This window comes from Pongo abelii, chromosome 13, assembly GCF_028885655.2.
Source record: "Pongo abelii isolate AG06213 chromosome 13, NHGRI_mPonAbe1-v2.0_pri, whole genome shotgun sequence".
Taxonomy (NCBI): Eukaryota; Metazoa; Chordata; class Mammalia; order Primates; family Hominidae; genus Pongo; species Pongo abelii.
This window is the reverse complement of record NC_071998.2, coordinates 52,962,865-52,985,120: the sequence shown is the minus strand read 5'-3', so window position 1 is coordinate 52,985,120 and position 22,256 is coordinate 52,962,865. Positions and strand designations below refer to the sequence as shown.

Sequence of the window (22,256 nt, the reverse complement as noted above, 5' to 3'; positions counted from 1 at the left end):
CTATGGTGCTTACCATATGTTGTGTTACTAAACTAGACAAATACCAATGGGTAGAAGCTACAAAGAGGCACAATTTTGCTTGGCATGAAGAAAATCTTTCCAATGGAAGTTTAACTTGCTTATTGTATAATCATGGCAAAGACTGCTTCTAGAGGAGGTAGGAGTTTCCATTCATAGATGTTTTCAGGCAAAAGTTATTTAGCAGTTTACTAACATCAGAAGATAAATATTACTAAAGATAACAAGGGACACTTCATAATGTTAAAAGAGTGAGTTCTAAAGGAACACATAACAATCCTAAATGTGTGTCCATTTAACAGTATAGCTTCAAAATATTAAACAATTGGCAGACTTAGGAGAACTAGTCAAATCCACAATTACATTTGAGATTTCAACTCATCTCTATTACAACTGATAGGACAAACAATTAAGAAAATAGAAAATCTGAACAACACAATTAGCCATCTTGACCTAATGGACATATGATATATAGAACATACACCCAGCAACTACAGAACACACATTGTTTTCAAGTGTATGTGGAACAATCATCAAAGCAATTATCTAGGAGAATTGCCATAGAAGGTGTTTTTCATTGAGCAGTAAGTCAGATGACTTGAATTTTTGGAGTACTCCCACCTCTTAAATTCTAAAATTTACTCATCTTTTCCTAAGAATATCACCCTCAGTCCAGCTTCCCCACTGTGGGAAGCAATTCCTTTTCTGCCACCTCCCAAATAAGAAAGAGGCTGTGGAGACATTTCTGATACTGCAAAAATGTAGGATGTGGGCTCCTGTCCCTTCCCCAAACCTTGCTGATTCTTGTAGCGAAAGAGCTCTCTCTCTGTCTCCCTATCTGCTCCTTCATGTATCCCAAGTCAAAGTCTCAGCCAAGCTCCCAATTCCTGGCATCCCTACTTCTGAAATCACTTCTCATCCAGGACACCAAGATCAGCTTCTTGGTCCAAGCCACCTGCAATAGTGGCCTGGACCCTCACCCACAGTACTCTGTTCCTGTTCTTGTTCTACTTCATTCCCCAAAAGACTTGAGAGCTTGCAGAAATAATCTACAGTATGATCATATAAAATGATTACAAAAAACATTGAACCAAGGAAAAATAAGTGTAGATAAATAATACAAAATGAGAGATAAAGTGAGTACTCAAAATGCACACTTCAGGTACTGTTTGATTGTGAAAGATAGGCCAAAGTTTTGGCTTCAAGGAGACTGGCGAGTCTAACAGGTCAAGTCCTTCAGTAGGCTGCTTCAGTGCCTGAATTGCCTTATCTTCTACTAGTGCTGGGCGCTCCTAAGAACCCCAGAGCATATTCCTCCACCTGCTTATGTTGCACCATCCCTAGACATCTGCAATTACACAGAGACACATCCTCTTATGGTGATTCCAATTAAGAATGCATTACAAAATAGTAATATTAATTTTACCTACCTCATAGGGTCTGCATATCATTTAAATGACATAATGTATTATATGTATTATGTATATTTATACATTAAGGGGAAAGATGTCAGCACTTTTTGGGACATACCAGGAGGCCCAGCTGGGTGTGCTGACCACATGGAGACAAGAATTTCAAGGGAGAGCCAAAGTGCACGCAGGTTCTGGTGGATGTTTCATTGTGCAGTGACCCTGCTCTCTAGTGAACCCAGATCTAGTGGGTGTTGTTTGCTATAATGAATCAAATTGTCAACTCTTAACATTGAGACCCCACAACACAGGAGGGGAACAGAGGGGCAAAAATTGTGAAGAAGGGCACGAACATTCCTTCTCTTCCATAGGATGTAAAAGGATATGGCACAAAGCTCAACACATAGAAAACAATAAGTAAATCATACACATCAGATGGTTTTCACATGGTTGTTACCATTATTTTAATGTGAAATTGCTTTTCACAAAGTTTGTACCTACTTATACTTCTAACAATTTAGGAGAAAAAATTGTATCACACCTCTGCCTTTACTTCAAGACTACCCTTACTTCAAAAATTGTATTGAAATTTAATTTCTTAAAAGAATATTTCCTACCGAATGGAAACCAGTGCTCATTCCCTCTTCCTCTCACCAAATATCAACAGGTGACTTTCCACACTGCCTGGTAACTGCATATGGTATTGATATTTGTTTATTTTTAGCTATTATCTAAGACCACTGGAAGGTTTGTTCTTGTGTCTTCTAGTCTCTTGGAATATCATGCCTATTTTATTTTTAAAGTTTTTATAAGGTTATAATGTTTTAATTTTAAAATTTATTTTTAACTGGCAATAATGTATATTTATGGGGTACAATATGATGTTTTGATCTATGTATAGATTATAGAAAGAGTCAATCAAGCCGGGCACAGTGGCTCATGCCTGTAATCCCAGCACTTTGGGAGGCCGAGGCAGGTGGATCACCTGAGGTCAGGAGTTCGAAACCAGGCTGACCAACATGGTGAAACCCCATCTCTACTAAAAATAGAAAAAATTAGCCGGGCACAGTGGCGGGTGCTTGTAATCCCAGCTACTCAGGAGGCTGAGGCAGGAGAATTGCTTGAACCTGGGAGGTGGAGGTTGCAGCGAGCCAAGATCATGCTGTTGCACTCCAGCCTGGGTGATGAGTGAAACTCTGTCTCAAAAAAAAAAAAAAAAAAAGAATAAATCAAACTAGTTAGCATATCATATCACCAAGTTTTTTCTGTGGTCTTTATTTTTTTTCTCTTCTTAATCTCAAAACAGAGAATGTAAAAAATTCATGCTTTTAGCAAATTTGAATACAGAATACATTATTATTAACTGTGGTCATCACACATGGCAATAGATCACTAAAATATTTCCTCTACTCTGAGACTGAGCAACATCTTCCCCATCCCCAGCCTCTGATAACCACCTTTCTACTCTGTTTCTATGGGATCTACTTTTTTAGATTTCACAAATAAATGAGATCATACATTATCTGTCTTTTTGTGCCTGGCTTATTTAACTTAGCATAACACCCTTCAGTTCCATCCATGTTGTAATGAATGACAGATTTTACTTCTTTCTAAGGGCTGTATAGTATTCCATTGTGTATATATACCACATTTTCTTTATTCATTCTCTGTTGATGGACATTTAGTTTGGTTCCACATCTTGGTTATTGTGAATCATGCTGAAATGAATAAAGGAATACAGATACCTCTTCAACATACTAATTTCAATTCCTTTGGATATATACCCAGTAGGACTGCTGGATCATGTGGTAATTCTATTTTTAGTTTTTTAAGGACCTCTATAGTATTTTCCAACATGACTATACTTAGATCTCAGCTTTCTTGGAGCAGGGAGCCATATCTGATTAATTCACTCAGCATATACTGCAAAGAAGCACGTGTGTGCATGAACTGTGTGTGTTTGTGTGTATGTATCTGCATGTGTTAGGGAGAAGTGCAGAATAAATATGCCCAACTCTTTACTATGTATAGACATTATCTAGGTCTTTATTTTTTTTTCTCTTCTTAATCTCAAAGAAAACAGGAAAGGAGGAAGTAAAAAGTAAATTTTTGACTGAAGATGTTTGGAAAAAGTACCAAATAAAGTGAGATAGTGAGTAATCTCGTGATTTTTATTTTTCCATCCTCTTTCTGGCCTCCAATTGTGAAATAATTTATAGCACTGTAAGAAAGAAGCCACAAATTGTGGTAGCTTAGACCACTGTTGAGGTCTGGAATCAGAATTCCAATGTTCAAATACTGGTCCTACCAGTTATAAGCTCTATGACTATGAACAAAATACTCAACTTCTCTATCTTCAGTAACCGTCCACAAGAATTGGGAATATCAACAATGCCATCTTTATTGCATTGTAAGAATTAATAATTCAATGTATGTGGAAAATAGCATGATATCAGGGATATAGAATGTGTTTACAAATGATAACCATTATTACTTAATATTGATAGTGATAATTTTATTCATTTCACATGGCATTAAGTACCAAGCTCTATAGGAATCAGAAAATAAAGTCTTATTTCTTTTTCTTCTCTATTGTCCAGCTTCCTACAGGAAAATAAACACTCACATCCTAAAGGTTCCAGAAACAGATGAGGTAGAGCTCACCTGCCAGGCTACAGGTTATCCTCTGGCAGAAGTATCCTGGCCAAATGTCAGCATTCCTGCCAACACCAGCCACTCCAGGACCCCTGAAGGCCTCTACCAGGTCACCAGTGTTCTGCGCCTAAAGCCACACCCTGGCAGAAACTTCAGCTGTGTGTTCTGGAATACTCACGTGAGGGAACTTACTTTGGCCAGCATTGACCTTCAAAGTAAGAGCTTCCCCCACTTCCTAGGTCTATCAGTTAGGGTTCAGACAAGAAACAGATGGCATACTCGAGTGATTTGAGGAGAGTGTAATAAAGGGACTATTTACAAAGGTGTGATCACCATTTGGAGAAACTACAAAGGATAGTGCAGAACACTGGGGCTTCAATGTTGGGAGAGCAATTACCACTGTTGGAGAAGTTACTGGAATCAGAAGGGAGCTGTAGGGAAAGCCCCACTTCCCAGGAGCTGTAGCCACAGAATAGGGAGGCTGCCACATGCAGCAACTCTAAAGGGTGGAGACTGGATGAATGAATACCCCAACTCATTCTCCTCCCACCCTCCAATCTCCTGATAGCACCTCCCATTGGCTGAACCCAGCTAGAAGTCAGAGAATACAAGGGTCCACTGTTGTATTCCATAAAAGTCAACTTCTCACGGTTCAGAGCAATGTTGACATGCACAGAATAGATCTGGAGAGGAAACAGAAAATATCTAGTGCAATAGCTAATCATTGTGATTCATGCACAGTGTCATGAGCCAGCAGGATGAATATTCCTTTGCTGTACTTGCTGCCAGTCAGCTGGTTATGGGTTTTTCCAAGAAATGTGGTCTCTAACAAAATTCTTCAGAGCCTTTACTATGTGGATATTTTTGGAAGGGATCCCATACTTTTGAACTTCATACAGCAGAATTTCAAACAATCTTGGGAGAATAACAACTTTTCTCTGCCCAGTAAGGACAACTAACACCTAGTATCACAATCATTTTGTAAGAGACAGGTAATTTCATCACCGAGTGCATATGTTTCCTAATGCTCTTATATCAAATTACCACAAGCTTCACAGTTTAAGACAACATAGATTTATTATCTGATACTTATGGAGGTCAGAAAGCCAGACTTGAGTTTCACTGGGCTCAAATCAAGGTGTCGGCAGGATTGCAGAGGCCCTAAGGGAAGATTCCACTTTCCTGTCTTTTCCAGCTGCTAGAGGCCACCTGCATTCATTGCCTCATGGCCCCTCCCTCTATCTTCAGAGGCAGCAACCCTATCATTCAGCCTTCTGCTTCTGTCACCACATCTCTCTCTCTCTCTCTCTTTTTTTTTTTTTTTTTTTTTGAGATGGAGTCTTATTCTGCCACCCAGGCCGGAATGCAGTGGCATGATCCTGGCTCACTGCAACCTCCACCTCCCAAGTTCAAGCAATTCTCCTGTCTCAGCCTCCTGAGTAGCTGGGATTACAGGCACATGCCACCACACCTGGCTAATTTTTGTATTTTTAGTAGAGATGGGGTTTCACCATGTTGGCCAGGCTGGTCTCAAACTCCTGACCTCAGGTGATCCGCCCACCTCGGCCTCCCAAATTGCTAGGATTACAGGCGTGAGCCACTGTGATCAGCCACATCTCTTTCTCTAACTAGCTTGCTTCTCTTTGCCATCTCTTAAGGACCCTTGTGATTGCATTAGGTACTCCATCCCCCTGGTTATTTGGGGTGATCTTCCCATCTCAAGGTCCATCTTCAAAATTCCTTTTGCCATGTAAGGTGACATATTCACATGTTCCAGGGATTAGAATATGGACATCTTTGGGGAGAGCCATCATTTTATCTACTCTACTGAGAAGAGATATACTCTCAGACTAAAGGACAGTCCCTAGTACTGATTCAATTTGGCTTTATAGAAAATTCACTATATTGTCATTGTATTTCACATTTTGCCCTTTGTCTTAGCTGGTAAGACAGAGCCTATGATAAGGACTTGTGTGGCATGCAGGTATTTAATTGGCAACCCCAGAGGGCAGAAGCAAGAGATGTAGGAGTCTAAGAGAGGGTAATATAAGAGTATATTATCAAAGTTGTTGTGTGGGCAACAGAAATTCAAATATTCGAGGACCAGCATGTAGATAGCCTCCTAAGATGTCTACTCAAACAAAGAATTTCAGGTGGAAGGACTTGTTCATCTGCTTCATGCCCATTGGTTGACAGGAATATGAACTCCATTCTGCTGCTGGGCTAGACAAGCATGTGGGCTGAGTGAGCTTTCCCCAGCATCCGTAGCATCAGAAAAGTTGCAGGGCAGAAAGAAAAGTATCCAATTTGAGATGAATTACTGACCTTGAAGTGAGTGTAAGCCCACCCAGAATTCTACCCCAGCTGGCTGAAGTGAAAGGTGAGGCTGAGAGGAAATAAGGCAGGACTACACAGTCCCCAATTGTACTGTTCAAATCCACTCATGCCCTATATTAAGTCAGCTCTGCCACTGAGCCTTCCAGCTGGGAGGCAGCCACAATCTGCAGAAGATTTAATATACACCAGTTTGTGGAACAAGCTGTAGTTCCTGCTGCTGCTGTTGATCCCAAGCCACAGTTGATATTTGTTGTCTCACTCATCCACCATACATTCCAGATTTCCCTCACCTAACACCCCAGATGGAATGGTTTCTTTGCCTGATAGGATGACCCAGACTTACGACCCTAAGAGATCTGAGCTTTTGATCAGCATGCCCTTAACAGACTGGGGTTGTTGCAAATATATGTTCATTATCACTGGATATGGAAGTAAAAAGAACCAGTGAATCAGTGGACCCCTGAGTTCCAGACATCCTCTTCCTTGTCTCCATTATGTAGCAGTGTTCAAGATTTTCATGATAATCAAGATTGATTACTCCACCAGTATGGTAATTTTTTTCTTTGCCCACTGGTCTGCCAATATGAAGAGCTCAAGGTGGCCAGGCCAGTAGCACAGCTTTAGATGCAGTAGAACAAGCACAGTATCCCCTGATAGAACTCCCCGTAGGAAGCCAGACCTTTGATCCAGCAGAGGCTAAATGTGTGGGGTTGAGTGAACTTCTATAAGTGAGTCATTAGAAGTAATGGTGAGAGGGGACAACCTGCAGCATTGGGATAGCCCTGGTACAGACGTAGAACATGCTTGAGGAGGTTGTCAGGAGGAAGTTAGACCTTGCACAGAACTACCACCATCAAGTACAGTTGGGGTGAGGCAGACATGGTATGAGTTGAGGCATCAGAGATATCTGATGCTTTATGCCAAATTAAAATTAATTTTTTCATGGAGTGACACTGATCCACAGACCAGACTCTAAGAACTTTGCAGTGACTAAATACCCATCTCATCATTACTTTCCTGGTATTTTCTTCTGGAAAAAATTCTTCCCTGATACAGTTTTCAGAAGCAGCTAGATGCACGGTCATCGCTCCCCTCTTCCCACTTCCCTACCTATCCACAATTTACTACCCAATGCCAACACTAAAATTAGCCCAACTTCCTTCTAACTAAATTATTAGTTTAGAAGGGAAGAGAGGAGTCATGCTAAGGACCTTAACTGAAATCAAAACATTAGAGGCTGGGCAGGGTGGTTCTTGTCTGTAATCCCAGCACTTTGGGAGGCCAAGGCAGGAGCATCACTTGAGCCCAGTAGATTGAGGTTACAGTGAGCTACAATTGTGCCCATTGTACTCCACTCCAGCCTGGGCAACAGAGTGAGACTCTGTCTCCAAAAAAGAAAAGGAAAGGGGAGAGGAGAGGAGGGGAGAGGAGGTAGGGAGGGGAAAGAAAGAAACTAGAAATCCATCAATTTTAGGACCAACTTCAGGTAAAAAAATGAATTAGGCAAGTTGGTCTTCAACATTCTCTACCTCTCTTTACATCATGGTTGAGACCACAGACTTCTCACCTCATGAAAGATGAACTCTAACTAATTCATACTAAAGCTAAAGCCTCTAAAGAGGATTAAACATGAGCAATCCCACAAGAACTTTTTTTCCCTGGAATTGTTTATTCAACTGTCGTTCGTTATGTGGAATTTCCTGCCTGTTTAAGTGTAAGCCAGTATTTTGGATGAATTGTAGTTTTCTAGAAAGACGCTTCTTATATAAGAACCTCTCCAGGGAAATATGGGCCTGTATGAGATGAATTGAGAAATAACTTTACACCACTGATTATGTCAGTGTTCTATTCTGCATGGTAGAGATGTGAAAGGGCACACTGACCATTGCTCTGGAAGCCTTTATGCTGTGAGAAGTTAACAGTGGAGTAAAATGGCCACCCCACTGTCTCCATGGGAGCCAACATGACTGACTAAATAGTTAACAACCATGGGAGAGACCTGTGGGGTCTTCATCAGAGCTCAGGATCTCCTAGGGTATCACTCATAAATACAGCCATCAGGGAGATGGAGAAATCTTTGTGCAGTTAGAAATTCTCAACCTGGTTTTACCCATCCTTCCCAGCTTTGTATTTGTCCTACTGTTCACTGAAATGGATCCTCTGCTTCATTAACCATCCCTTCCTCACCACATGCTCTCTGAACTTGGCTGCACCTTTTCTACCTCCATGCCTTCTTTGCTCAGGTTTTTCCACATAAATATCATTATTTCCCTCTCTACTAACTCCAAGCCCACCCTCTCTCTGGGGCAGCTCAGTCACTCCAGGGCACAAGGGGGTCTTTCCCTCATCCCACATTTTGAGACCTACTACCTGGACCATTTGTTTGCCTTTTTAATTGCTATTTTATTTTCCATGTATTTTCATTGTTCACACAAGTCTTCTTTATTCCACACTAAGGCAAAAGCAGAGTCCTGTGTTCATAATAAGTGCTCAACAAATGTTGTGTTGATTGGGTTGGAGATTCCATCTTAGATAATCGCAGTCCCATCATGCCAGCTACCAGACTGTGTGGACAGTCAGGTCAGAGCAGCCAAATGATATTCTAGCTTGTGGCACAAATACCAGCAACAAAATAACAAAAGTCACACATCTGCCTCTGAGTTCCTTGCTTCTATTTCTCAAGGGCATTTTTAAGTTGTCTTATGACTGTTCCCTTTCTACTCATTCTCATAAATTGAGCTGTGGACTGCTGTGACCCACAAGCTTCTCCGGAAGTCAATGTATAAAACGAACACAGAAATGAAGAGTATGGTGGGTGGAGGGTACTCCAGTGACACTAGAATGGATGACTGAACATTCCAAATTTCAAGCACAAGTTAGGGAGCAACAGATCATTTTCCTTTTGAAATAGGGGTTCTTCTGCTCAGCCAGTTTTTGTATTTTCATTAGGAAATGGAATGGGACTACAGCACAAAAAATAAATATAAAAGGACCCTTGTAGGCCTGGCAGAAAAGAGAATCCTTCCCAGGAGACCTAGAGGTGATTCCAGGCAGTGGTTGACAGCATAGGCTCTGATGTTAGACAGGCTTAAATTTCAAACTCTCTATTAGCTTTGAGAACCTAAATATCCTACTTAGCCACTCTAGCACTCAGTCTCTCATGTGTAGCATGAGGGTGAGTAGTGGTAGATAGCTTATAGGGTTATCATGAGGATTAAATGAAATGTGCTTGTAAAGTGCTTAGTACTCAGAAAGTGTGCAAACAGTAAAAAAAAAATATGGTATCTCTAGCAAGTTGCATGCCTTACTTGTGAGTTCATGAAGTTGTGGCAAGGATAAGGCAAATATTTTTTGCCATTGCATCATTATATCATTGCTAAGAGTATGCCATTATTGGCCAGGCGCGGTGGCTCATGCCTGTAATCCTAGCATTTTGGGAGGCTGAGATGGGTGGATTGCTTAAGGCCAGGAGTTCAAAATCAGCCTGGCTAACATGGTGAAACCCCATCTCTACTAAAAATACAAAAAATTAGCCAGGCGTGGTGGCAGGTGCCTGTAATCCCAGCTACTCAAGAGGCTGAGGCAGGAGAATCACTTGAACCCAGGAGGCGGAGGTTGCAGTAAGCCAAGATCATGCCACTGCACTCCAGCCTCGGCAACAGGAGTGAAACTCCTTCTCAAATAAATAAATAAATAAATAAAATAAACAACAAAAGAGTACGCAAGAATTTTAAAACAACTTAGAGGAATAAGTATTAGGATACAGGCTAAGCTACCATAATGAAGAGACCTCAAAATACAGAGAGAAGCAAGACAGAAGTATATTTCTTTCCATGTAACACTCAGGTGGTTCAGAGCAGCTAAGTAGCTATGTTCCATAGAGTCATTCAGTGATCCAGATTATTTTCATCTGTTGCTCTGCCATTCTCCAGGATGCTGTCCCTATAAAATTGTCAAAGCTCAGTCAGTGCCAAACCCATGTTTCAACCTTCAGAAAGTAAATGAGTGGTGGAAGACACATTCAGCGTTTTAAGGCCAAGACCTTGAAAACTCACTCTCTTAGCCTGAACTTAGATTACATGGCTGGGCCCACTTAACTACAGGGGAGGCTTGGAAACATAGTCTCTGAGAAGCCATGTGTCCAGCTAATTCCTTAATACTAAAGTTGAAAGAAAGAATGGATTAACCAGCAGTATACCACAAGGTAACAAATGACTAGGAGGATCAGGCTAGGTGGACTAGAAAAGAGACACTCAATTCAGTGCAACAATTCCATATTGATACTTTTCATGTAGCTGTTGCTTGGCTCTATCTAGAGAGGACTCAGAGGTAGTTTAGATAAGGGCTTTGCCCTCCAAATACAGTCTAAGCAGACTGATTTCCTACTGGATGTTCAACTTCGGAGTCTTCAGGGATGAGTAGGGCTTCTGTATGTGGAAGAGACTATGAGGGAACCTGCACAGGACGAGGGTTTGCATAAAGACACTGAGGTAGGGACCTCTCCTGTTGTGGGGACAGTGAGAGGCCCAGATCTCCTTGACTCACAAAGTACTTACTAAGCACTTACTAGAAATTAAGAAGCAGATTATAATCAATATGGGCTATCCAATGTTTGGATGAGCAAGGCTCCTTATCTTTTCTTCCTTAATGTTAATCACACTCTTTTGGATGGAGACAAATATCTGTGGGGGCTGAGCTTTGGGTCAGATAGATCTGGGTTTGCAATCCTGGCACTGACTTTTACTTAGCAGTGATGACCTCAGATAGATTATTTAGCAACTCTGAGACTTACTTCCTCAACTCTAAAATGAGGGGCTCAGACTAAATAATGTCTAATCTCTTCTCCAGTAAAACAATCTGTGGTTCTCAGATAGCACTGTGCTGGAGGTAGTGGGGTTTGAGGGCTGGGAAGTTGGGAGGACTGAGCCCTTCCTCCTGAGCAGTTTTGTCCAGTTTTTCCTGTACCAGCCTGTCATGTTTATTCCATGTGAATGACTCCAGAGGTAAAATTCAAGCTTTTGAATAGGGCACAAATTAACTTGGGTACCCTTTCATCTCCCTGTAGGTGAACACTCCTCCAGCCCTGCATTTTGTCAGTCTGGAGCCCTTGTTCTAATCTGCACACAGCAGAGGACTTTACAAGGCTTTCCCCAGCCTCCAGAATTATTCTTCTGATCCACCCCTCTATTAAACTCACCCTCTCCTCAGTGCTAGGACGTTGAAAAACTGAAACAAGGCAAAGGGCCAATTGTAATAATTCACACTAAGGCATGAGTGACTGGGTTTAGTATATTAACGCTACCTAGGATATTCTATTTTTTCCAAAAGGATCCTGTTAATCCTTGAAATTTAACAACTAATGGTATAGATTCTAAGCACTGTGAGTACTTGTCAGTGGGGGAAAGACATTTTCTGGCTGAGAGACTTTGCCACTGGGAAGAGAGAGAGGATGAGCAGGAGAAGGGGGATAGGGAGGAAAAAGAGAAAAAAGAAAGAAAGATGATTAGATGATAGATGGATGGATTGATGGATGGATGGAAAAAAATAATATGAGAGAGTGGTAAAAAGCACAGAATCTGGAACCAGACTGTATCTTAGCTGGGTCACTTACAGTGTAACTTAGGGAAAGCTTCCTAGTCTCTCTGTGCCTCACTTTCTTCACCAGTGAAATGGGGATCATAGCAGAGCCAACTTCACAGAGTGGTTGTGAGGAGTGGATGAGCTGATAGGTGCAGAGCACTTAGAATAGGGCCTGGCATGGAGTAAATGCTCCACAGAGCTAGCCATGTTGGCTGTCACCCACTCATGTGGCCAGCCTGTTGGTCTACCTCTTAGCTGCCATGTAACAGGATTCTGGTGCTTTTCCTTCGCCCAGGTCAGATGGAATCCAGGACCCGTCCAACTTGGCTGCTTCATATTTTCATCCCCTCCTGCATCATTGCTTTCATTTTCATAGCCACAGTGATAGCCCTAAGAAAACAACTCTGTCAAAAGCTGTATTCTTCAAAAGGTGAGTGAGTTTTATTCATAGTAACCAAATGCACTGGGTGTCTGCAGCATGAGCCACTGCCTTGCACTGCAGGCCTAAGGCTTCCTGGTTTCATGCTAAACCCACTCAGAGCTTACGAACCACTTTGAGCTTGTCTTGATGATTATTTTTCCCCAGAAGAAAATGGCTCTCATCGTCAGTGAGCTGAATTTCTTACACTGAGTTTTTTAAAGGGAACATTTTGTTCTTACATCTGAAAGAGTTTGTCTTATTCTTTGAGCCAAGAGGTTTCATCAGCCTCATGAGAGTGATGTTATTTTGGCAATGCAGATAGCTACGTGCTCAGATTTTGCTGGTGGGAGGTTGCCAGGATCCTTTCTGAGGATTCCTTCCATTTTCACCCCTCTTTTCCCCAGTCTGGATATGAGCTGGGTTAAACCCACCCCCTCTCCCAGGAATCTCAACCCCACAGTTGGGTAAGGAAAGGAGAAAGCTTTGTGAGGCCATTTGGGGATAAGGAAACAGCTGGTTGGTGGTGTGTTAACATCTTTCAGCAGCTCCCTTTGAATTTCTCCTTAGCCTGTTGTATTTTCACCAACACACTCCTGTTCTGTTGTACCAGCTGGGACAGAGCATGCTGAAGCCTTTGAGCCCTGATTTCATTGCTTCATTGTTCATGTGTCTGTCTTTGGTTTCCTGGGTGGAGCCTGCCCACAAAACCCCCAGGATGTATGCAGGCCTAGCTGGTGCTTTCCTAAATGGCTCCCTTGTCTACACTCAATGAACTTCTCCAAAGATCTATACGTGGCCTCATCTATAGAAAAGGAAATGACGTGGAAATAATTCGGTAGGAGTTTGCAGCAGCACTATCTGAGGACTAGCGGAATTTTAAGTGGTCGTTATCTTACATTTATACTCATAACTTCTATATTTTCATCTGCCATAAAATATTGTCATGTTCTATTTGTCCATTGCCCTATGTGTGTATGCATTCACTTGGGTGCTGACCACAATATTTCTAACTGTAGAATGCAAGGAATTCTTGCCAAAAGAAAAAGACAGAGGGAGGGAAGAAGATGGCGAGGGGAGTGAGGGAGAAAGAGAAAACAGGAGATGGAGAAGAAGAAAGATAGAAAGAAAAATAAATGTGGCAGGTAAGGGAGCTTCATGGTAAAGGAGGAGGTATGTCCAACAGAACTTCGACTTTTAAACAGAACCACTTCAGAGAGTTGTGTCAGATGCACCTCAGTTGTCTTATCTTCTGCCATTCTTCTTTTACCTCCCACACCCATACCTCTTGAAAACAGTCTTATACTAGGGTTCAAGGCCTGGGGCCTGAGGAGTCCTTAATAACTTCAGAAATGAGCAGCTGAGTGTTCCGTTCCAGCTGTCTTTGGGAGAATGGAATGGAGTCACACTCAAAGATAGAGTGGAAATAAATCCTCTCCTCATCCTTCACCCCAATCTTAAGAGTGAGTGAGGATATCAGTAGCTCCGAGCTGGGAGGTAAAGCTCAAGTTCTAACTGTGATTAGGAGACTTTTCTTACAAATAAAAATTAAGAGAATAAATGTGCAAACAATTTCTTTTATATTTTTAATGAACCAGAGAGAAATCATGGTTGTCTATATAACCCTTGTCTCCAACTCACTTGCATTCAGATATGCTTTCTTACATGTGTCTGCCATGCACACAAACTTGTGTGCCATGGAAAAGGGTTGAGAACTGCTGGTAATGCAGACAGAGCTTTAAACCAGGGTCAGAGGGCTAGGCTAGGACCTGGTGCTGCCATTTATTGGCTCTCTGATCTTGTACAAATTTCCTATCTTCTTTGAGATGGTCTTTCTATCTGTAAAAGGGGAAGCAGCAAGAGAAGGAACATTTTACAGCTTATTGGCCGAACTTCACTGCCGCTAGTGTGGTTCAACTTGGACTACAGAGAAATCTTCCTACCTGGTTTCCCTGTATTCACTCCTGCTACCTCCAACTTGATCTGTTCTCACTTTTTGCTATAATAGGCTTTTAAAAATCATAAATCTACCATATGTCCTCTGTTCAGACCTTCTCCATGGCTTCTTATTGCTCTGGATGAAGTTCCAACAAGCCCAGGATGGTTTGACTCATGTCTCCAGCTTTAACTGCATCACCATCACCTTCATTGTCTAAGCTCTAACCATACAGGATTTTCTAGTCCTCAGAGGTATGGCAGTCTTTCAATTCCGAGTTTTCTCATACAATATTGTCTCTTCTTAAAATACTTCCTTCTTGTTGTCCACCTGAGTTGGAGTCATCTTTTAAATCTCAGCTAAGCTTATACTTCATCAAGTCTTTCCTAATTCTACCCCCACGCACCACACCCATTACATTAAATCCCCTTATTATATGTTTCCATAGCACCTACTTCTTCTTTCAGTATACTCAGCACACAATCACATGTCTAGGATCTGTTTTAATAGCTTGGGCTACCAATTAAATTGCATCCCTTTTAATTTTCCAATTAATTCCTCAAGTACCCACATGCCCATCTTAGCAAGAAGTTCAATGTCTCCCTCTTATAGCATGTACTTCTCCACCTCCCACAAACTGCCAGAAAGCTTACTTAGCCCACAGGGCCAGTGCTAGGCAGCTAGGTTAGTCCTCCAGAGGGCCCTGGTTTTGAGCAGTTGCTGTCTACTCCTGCCATGCAGAATCTCTGGTCCTTCCAGATGTCTCCATCCACTGTGCAAAGGTAACCTTGCTGGTTCCGATCCCCACACAGACCACAGTGCTACAAGATTACAGTTCTTATGGTTTCCCACCACATGCTCTGTCATTGGTCCCAAAGCAAGACCCCTATGGGTTGATGAGGTAGGAGGAGATCCCTGCCTTAGCCACAGCTGCGCACAGCCAGCCTCTTCCCCCTTCTAGGCCCTCATGTTGAGCCTGGGACACCAGTCCTACCTTCCTTCTCTTCAGTTCCTCTTAGGGCCATTGGTATCCTGAATTTCTTAGTCCATTGCAAAGTTAAGTAAAGAAGCAGCAGTCTTGATCCCTTTCCTTCCAGATGGCTCCTTAGCTCCTGAACAGATTTACCCACCTATACCTCAGTGACTAGTTCTGTGTACTAAAGTGTATCAGGAGGGCAGCCATCATTGGTCCATAAAAGGTCCTGCTTACTATTTTCCCCTACGAGGAACCATTCAACAGTTCAGGGCTCCAGGGTGACCTTCTGGGCTCTAGAGAAGAAGCTGGCAACTTCTGTTGCAAAATAATGTTGAATTCTGCTTCATCTGCTAGTCTTTATGTTTCAAGGATACAGTAACTGTGTTTCTCTGATTCACCAATATATGCCCAGTGTCTAAAAAATTACCTGGCATATAATAAATGTTCAATGAAATTTTAAACATTGAACCTACTATATGCAGGTGAGTATGATAGATCTGCTCTGTCCAATATAATAGCCATGGCTATTTTTAAGTTAAACAAAAATTCAATTCATCAGTCACATCTTAAGTATTCACACACTGTAAGTGCTCAATAGCCATGTACAGATAATTGCTCCTGTATTGGACAGTACAGATACACAACATTTCCATCATTGCAGAAAGTTCTACTAAAAACCACTGTGCTAGACCCTTTACAAACTTCTCACTTAATTTCACAAAAATTGCTTGTGGCAAGGAGAAGTGTCTTTATGCTGGAGTTAAGAAAGTGAGGCTCAGAAAAGTTATATGACTTCCCAAAGTTATACAGCTGGGATTTGAATACAGGTCTGTTTGACTCCAAAACTTGTGGCCTATTTGTTGCAAAAGTGCTTAATACAAATTGATTCAGTCAATATTATTATCTTCGAGCAACGGAAGGAGAAAGTAAGTTTCAATCCAAAATAATTGAGTGACTTATACATTGACTTGCTGAGCCAATGGCAAAGTCAAGTTAGAATCCCGTAGGAGTCACCAGCTACAGAATCTAGATCTTTAGAACAGGTCTTCAGATCTTCAGAACAGTGTTTCTTAAACTCCCTTGTGAAGGAACAGTTACCATCATAGGCTGGTAACAGTTCACCTACCAGCACCAGCCCGTGAACCAGACTCTGAGTGGCACAGCCCTAGAAGATTGAGCCAGAATTTTACAGAGGTTTAAAGACCAAATATGCTGGTTTATGGTTACCTGTGGCCCACAGAGAATGGCAGCACTACCCTCAGGCATTAACGAGGTACCCACTGAAGCTAACATTCAAGAGCAATTCCTATGGGTTAACCATTGGGCTCCTTTCAAATGCAAACCCTCATGAAAGAGACTACAGTGCTGAATAGAGACCTCCAAATTCCAGGCCAAGCTTAGGATAGTCATGAGGGAATTACTAAAAACCTTGTATATACGGCAAAAGCAGAATTAGGAATGGACTGATTTCAGGAACCCAGGCAATGGCAGGAGTTGGGCATTAAATCCTAAAAGAGAATCAGAGTGGGAGGGAATACGTGAAATCAGAGGTTAAGAAAAAAGTGAAAACCTATTCATGATTGTAAAGATATGAAACCAACCTAAGATCCCATTGACGAATAAGTGGATAAAGAAAATGTGGTATATATACACCATGGAATACTACTCAGCCATGAAAAAGAATGAGATAATGTGTTTTGCACATTATCTCATTAACTTGGATGGAGCTGCAGGTCATTATTCCAAGTGAAGTAACTCAGGAATGGAAAACCAAATACCATATATTCTCACTTGTAAGTGGGAGCTAAGCTATGGGTATGCAAAGGCATACAGAGTGGTATAATGGGCATGGGAGACTCAGAAGGAGAGAGTAGGAGTGGCAGTGAGGAATAAAAAAGCTGCATATTGAGTGCAATGTACACTACTTGGGTGACAGGTGCGCTACAATCTCAGACTTCACCAGTATACAATTCATCCATGTAACCAAAAACTACTTGTACCCCTAAACCTATTGATATAAAAAAAATTAAAAGAAAGATGTGAAACCAAGGAAACTTACTGGTGAGCAGCATCCCATTATGTGAACTTGTGCTTCTGAACCAGTAACTTGAGTTACTTTGAGCCAGTATCAGTCACTTATACCTTAGTGCAAATTAATTGATCAGACCTTCTGACCTGGACCAGGGAAGGCAGGCAGAAGTGGCAGTCAAGACTAAAGCAGAAAAGGGAGAGCTAATTCTGCAGCCAGACATTTCCTGGATTGAATACCCAAATTAGTCCCTCAGTCTTTAAGTGCCTGAGGGCCAGGAGTAGACAGAGGAATGGAAAGTGTGAGTCTTCTTTGTTCACACTCTTTGCCTAGGGGCCAGATTTTGCTTTATGCATTGCCATCCTGAAGTCCCAGGCCACAGTGAACATTTGGGCTTCACTATGTGGATTTATTTAGATTTACTTTTTATCATGCCATATTTTAATCTATAAGCCAAACAGTTTTCTCATTAATCTTATTCCATTTCTGGAATTTTTCTTTTTCAGACACAACAAAAAGACCTGTAACCACAACAAAGAGGGAAGTGAACAGTGCTGTGAGTAAGCATGATTTTTGCTTTTCTTTCTTACTTTCTTTTCTCTCTCAGCTTGAATTTTAAAGTAACCACTGTTCTGTTAATTCATGGAAGGCAACTGAATAGTTCCAGCTTATAGAATCTTCCTGTTTGGTAGCATTTCAGCGAAGCCTTGTTCTTAGACCCAGAACAATCATGCCATCTTTTGCTCGGTCTATATTCCTAAGCACTCCTAGATGATACTGCACTGGACCTCTGGTCTCCCATAGTTAGTAACACAGTTAAAATCGAACAGCAAAGAGAAGATATTCAACTGCGATGCAATTGACAATGGATGTTTTTGCAACAAACAATGATTAAGAATTATATTGCTGTGGGCTCTGAGTCAAGAGTAATATGGGAAAAACACAAGTCTCTTCATGAGGTTGACAGGTTTGGAGCTGGAATCTGTGGAGAAGGAAGGATATGATCTAGGGGTCAGAAGGAGTGGGTTGCTAAAATCATTAAGCCTGGTTGGATGAAAAGCTTAGACTCAGGGGAAGCAGCACATGATTGTGGGAGCTAGCAAGTTTGAAATGTGTAGGGCAGGCCAGCAGTCTGGAAACCCAGTCAGGATTTCTACATTACAGTCTTGAAGCAGAATTCCGTCTTTTCTGGGAAACCTCAGTTTTTTGCTCTTAAGGCCCTCAACTGATTGAATGAAGCCAGTCTACATCATGGGAGATAATCAGCTTTACTTCAAGTTAACTGATAGCAAATGATAATTACGTCTACAAAATACTTTCACAGCAACATATAGACTAGCATTTGACTAAGCAACTGGGCACCATAGCCAAGATGACACATAAAATTAATCATCACAGGCACCAAGAGATGAGGGGGGCAGTCTTGGCCATATATTTGGCTGAAGTAAGTCAATTTGTCATTCCTGCCTGAGCCTTTATGAACAGAAGTAAGTAACCAACTACTATCTGGTCATTGGAGTTGTCTAAGAGGCCAGGGTTCTGTCATGCATGAACATGCCAACCTAGATTGCATGCAGACTACCAGTTTGGGGTTTTTGTTTAGTTCAGAAGGATTTTTTTCTCAGCTCACTGCCTCTCAAACTTTCAGCAACAAAAGGACATCTGTGATATCAGAATCTACCACTCTAAGTATTTGGATGCAATAGCAATGAATATCTGAGTAAATCTAGTTGGGGAGTGGGGGTACCCTGTAGCCAAAATGACTTAACAAAATCAAACCAAAGTTTTGGAAATGATGCCTTGGTACAATGAAGAGACTGCTTGAGGTAGGTTTGACTTATCTAATATCTTATTTTCTTTGCCAATACCTAATGAGGAATTTAAATACTTCTAGATAGCTTTGGAAAGGTCCCTTAAAGAGGCACCAGCATACCACGGCCAGATCTAATCCCCTCAAACACTGTTTTCATCATCATCATGTCATCTCTTGTCTCTATAGATCGTATCAAATCCTTCCCAGAGTTTTTCAGGCCTTTTGACAACTAGCCACATTTCACTAAGCCAACTCATCTACCACTCCTCAACAAAACTTTTCCTCAAGTCGAGCTGCTCCACCAACACCACTGCCATGAGCTCATTCCCACTTCTGTGCCTTTGCTCATGTTGGTTATTCTTTTGAATGTCCTCCCCATTCCTTCTTACTTGTCCAAATCCCAACTTTTGGCACGGTCTACTTTAAGATACAGTAATGATTAACTTTATTATTATAACACCAGGCTTCTGTTCTAAGACATTAGAAGTGTGTTTAGACTAGCTCATTTAATCCTCACAGTAGCCCTCTGAAGTACTTACTCCCTGCTTCCCATTTTATAGGTGAGAAAGAAAAACATGAAGAGGTTAACTAACTTGCCCAAGGTATATGGCTAATAATATAAGGGCCAATAAATTGATTCAGCAATCCACGTATCCAAGTCCAGAATCCACACCCATACACTACACTCTGCTTTTTTAAAATTTAATTTAACTTTTTTTTAGAGACAGGGTCTTGCTCTATCACCCAGGTTGGAGTGCAGTGGTATGACTGTGACCGTGGCTCACTGCAGCCTCAACTTTTGGACTCAAGTGATCTTCCCACCTCAGCCTCCCGAGTAGCTGGGACTACAGGTGCATGCCACTGTACCTGGATTTTTTATTTTTATTTTTTGTAGAACTTGGGTCTCACTGTGTTGCCCAGGATGGTCTCAAACTCCTGGGCTCAAGCAATCCTCCTGCCTTGGCCTCCCAAAGTGCTGGGATTCCAGGTGTAAGCCACTGTGCCCAGCCTACATACACTACACTCTCTTGCTTAATCTGTAAGACTCTCTCCCCCAACTCATACCTTTTTATTTTTCCTCTGCATTGTACACACAATCTATACCACTCTTAAGCACATGATTACAGCATTATTTTCTGGCTGCTTCTATGTGTCTATATTTTAGGTCCACCTGGTCAATATAATAAAGTGGGATATTAGTGTTAATGCAACTATATGGTATTTGATATTTGTCTTTCCGTTTATCAATGTTTCTTATAGTTTATTATATAATAAATTTAAAAGGTGTCTGATTTTGACCAAATTTGACTCAATACTAAAAAACAATATTAAAATAAATTTTGTTTAATTTTAGTTGAGTCTATCAACTCAAAAAAAGAATAACCTACAACAATAACAAGTTTCAGAACATTTTTTAAATTACTGATTTTTTTATGAGTATAAAAATAAAAAATAAAAAAGTATAAAGAAAACAAAAATAATTTAGAATCCATTGCCTAGAAATTACCATGATTAAGATTTTAATATTGCTCAGGCCCAGAGAGCTCAGGGCTTTGACATTTCCACACCCATTCTCTGCCATCCCAGTTCTATCTCACCCCAAAACCATCCATTATGAGGAGAGTGTACAGCTCTAGGCTGCCCAGGAGCCATCCCGCACTCTCATATTGTGACTCGGCATCTTGGGAGATGGAGTCTTGGGACTTGGCCTGGACATGTCCCTTGCATGTACTTCTTACAAGACTTTTATTCAAATGAATATTTTCCCCTCCAACTTAAGAAGCATAGGGCTTGCTGGTTTTGCTTCACTAACCAGCAACTGAAGCAAGACCTGACTTGTGAAAATGCCTAGTAGAGTTCAGTATTAGTGCTGTTTCACCATTTCCTGGATCTCTTGCCTTTGTGCACATGATAGAATTGCACTTCTCTGTAATTAATTTGTAGTTAAGTGTGGTCATGTAACTCACTCTGGTCAATTAAATGTAAGCATAAGTGATGCGTGTTATTTCTGGGTAGAAGATGTAAGGGTTGGCATATGCTTTGCCATATTTTCTTTATCCATCTGGCATGGTAACCAGTAACATTCTAGGTAGTAATTGCTCCAACAGTCTCAGTCTCTGAGTAACTAAAACTGACAGAGTCCCCTGTTGACCCTCAATGTACATGGAACATGAACAAGAATAAGCTTTTGTTTTTTATATTGAGATTTTGGAGTTGTTTGTTCCTACAGCATTATCTAGTTTACTCTAATACAACATGGAAAAAACCGGAACCTATAATAAACAGACCCTACGTTGCCATTTAAACTTCTATTTCTGAGGAATAATAATGTGGGGAAATACTTTCTACATAATAAAAAAATAGAAAAATTGCAAAATAAAAATAAACTTACATATCATTCATGTCCTATTAAAAATGTTATTTATAGACTCACCATATTCCCCTCCTCCAGAAAAATAGAAGTAAAAATATGAAAATGCCTATAATCGTTTTTGGATTATGGAATCAAGTATTGCTTTTTACTTTTATGTTTTCTGAATTTTTGTTGTACTTCACTACATTTTTGAGTGCCCTGATGTATTACTTTTAAGAAGAAGAAGAATACTTTCTGAAGCCATTTCAATAATCCCCACTCACCTCTCTAGATCCCAGTAGTCAAATACATTATATAGGACTCTTCATCAGTCCTTATCAACTTTAGGAAGGGCAATGCTATACCTTCTTTAAAGGACACCTACCAATGTCTTAGTCGCCTTTCAAAGACTCCTAGAACAGCTAAATGTGATGGATACACTCTAAGGATGTAAGAGCTGAAGTGACCTGCATAAGGTCATCTCATAACTTACTGTTAGAAATGGAGCTAGAACTCAGACCCACTGAGTCCTTGTCTGTGACACACTGCCCTTTCCATTTGTGGAAGTTGTTCTTGTATCTAACTTTACCTGTGCTGCTATTTGGGCCTAGCTATTCTCCCTCTTACACAGACAAGCAGATAAACAGTAAAACTTTAGGAGTGGATTATGATACCATAGATATATATCATCTATCCTTTACAAAATAGTTATTACAGTCATCAAGCCTTGGT

At 41.0% G+C, this 22,256-nt stretch overlaps 2 protein-coding genes across 8 annotated transcripts in view; one reads left to right on the top strand and one right to left on the bottom strand.

The window, feature by feature from the left end:
• The window catches only part of PLGRKT (plasminogen receptor with a C-terminal lysine), a 278,175-nt gene that overhangs the window by 192,438 nt on the left and 63,481 nt on the right, over positions 1 to 22,256 (bottom strand). The window lies entirely within an intron of this gene.
• The window catches only part of PDCD1LG2 (programmed cell death 1 ligand 2), a 61,326-nt gene that overhangs the window by 35,378 nt on the left and 3,692 nt on the right, over positions 1 to 22,256 (top strand). For 3 of the 5 annotated variants that reach the window (XM_024251967.3, XM_054519962.2, XM_054519963.2), the window contains exons 4-6: positions 4,028 to 4,297; positions 12,295 to 12,429; positions 17,865 to 17,914. In XM_024251967.3, coding sequence (XP_024107735.1) covers positions 4,028 to 4,297; positions 12,295 to 12,429; positions 17,865 to 17,914 — 455 coding nt within the window. Of the gene's footprint in view, positions 1 to 4,027; positions 4,298 to 12,294; positions 12,430 to 17,864; positions 17,919 to 22,256 lie in introns of all 5 variants that reach the window. The other 2 variants (XR_002916224.3, XM_024251966.3) reach the window with 1 other exon arrangement.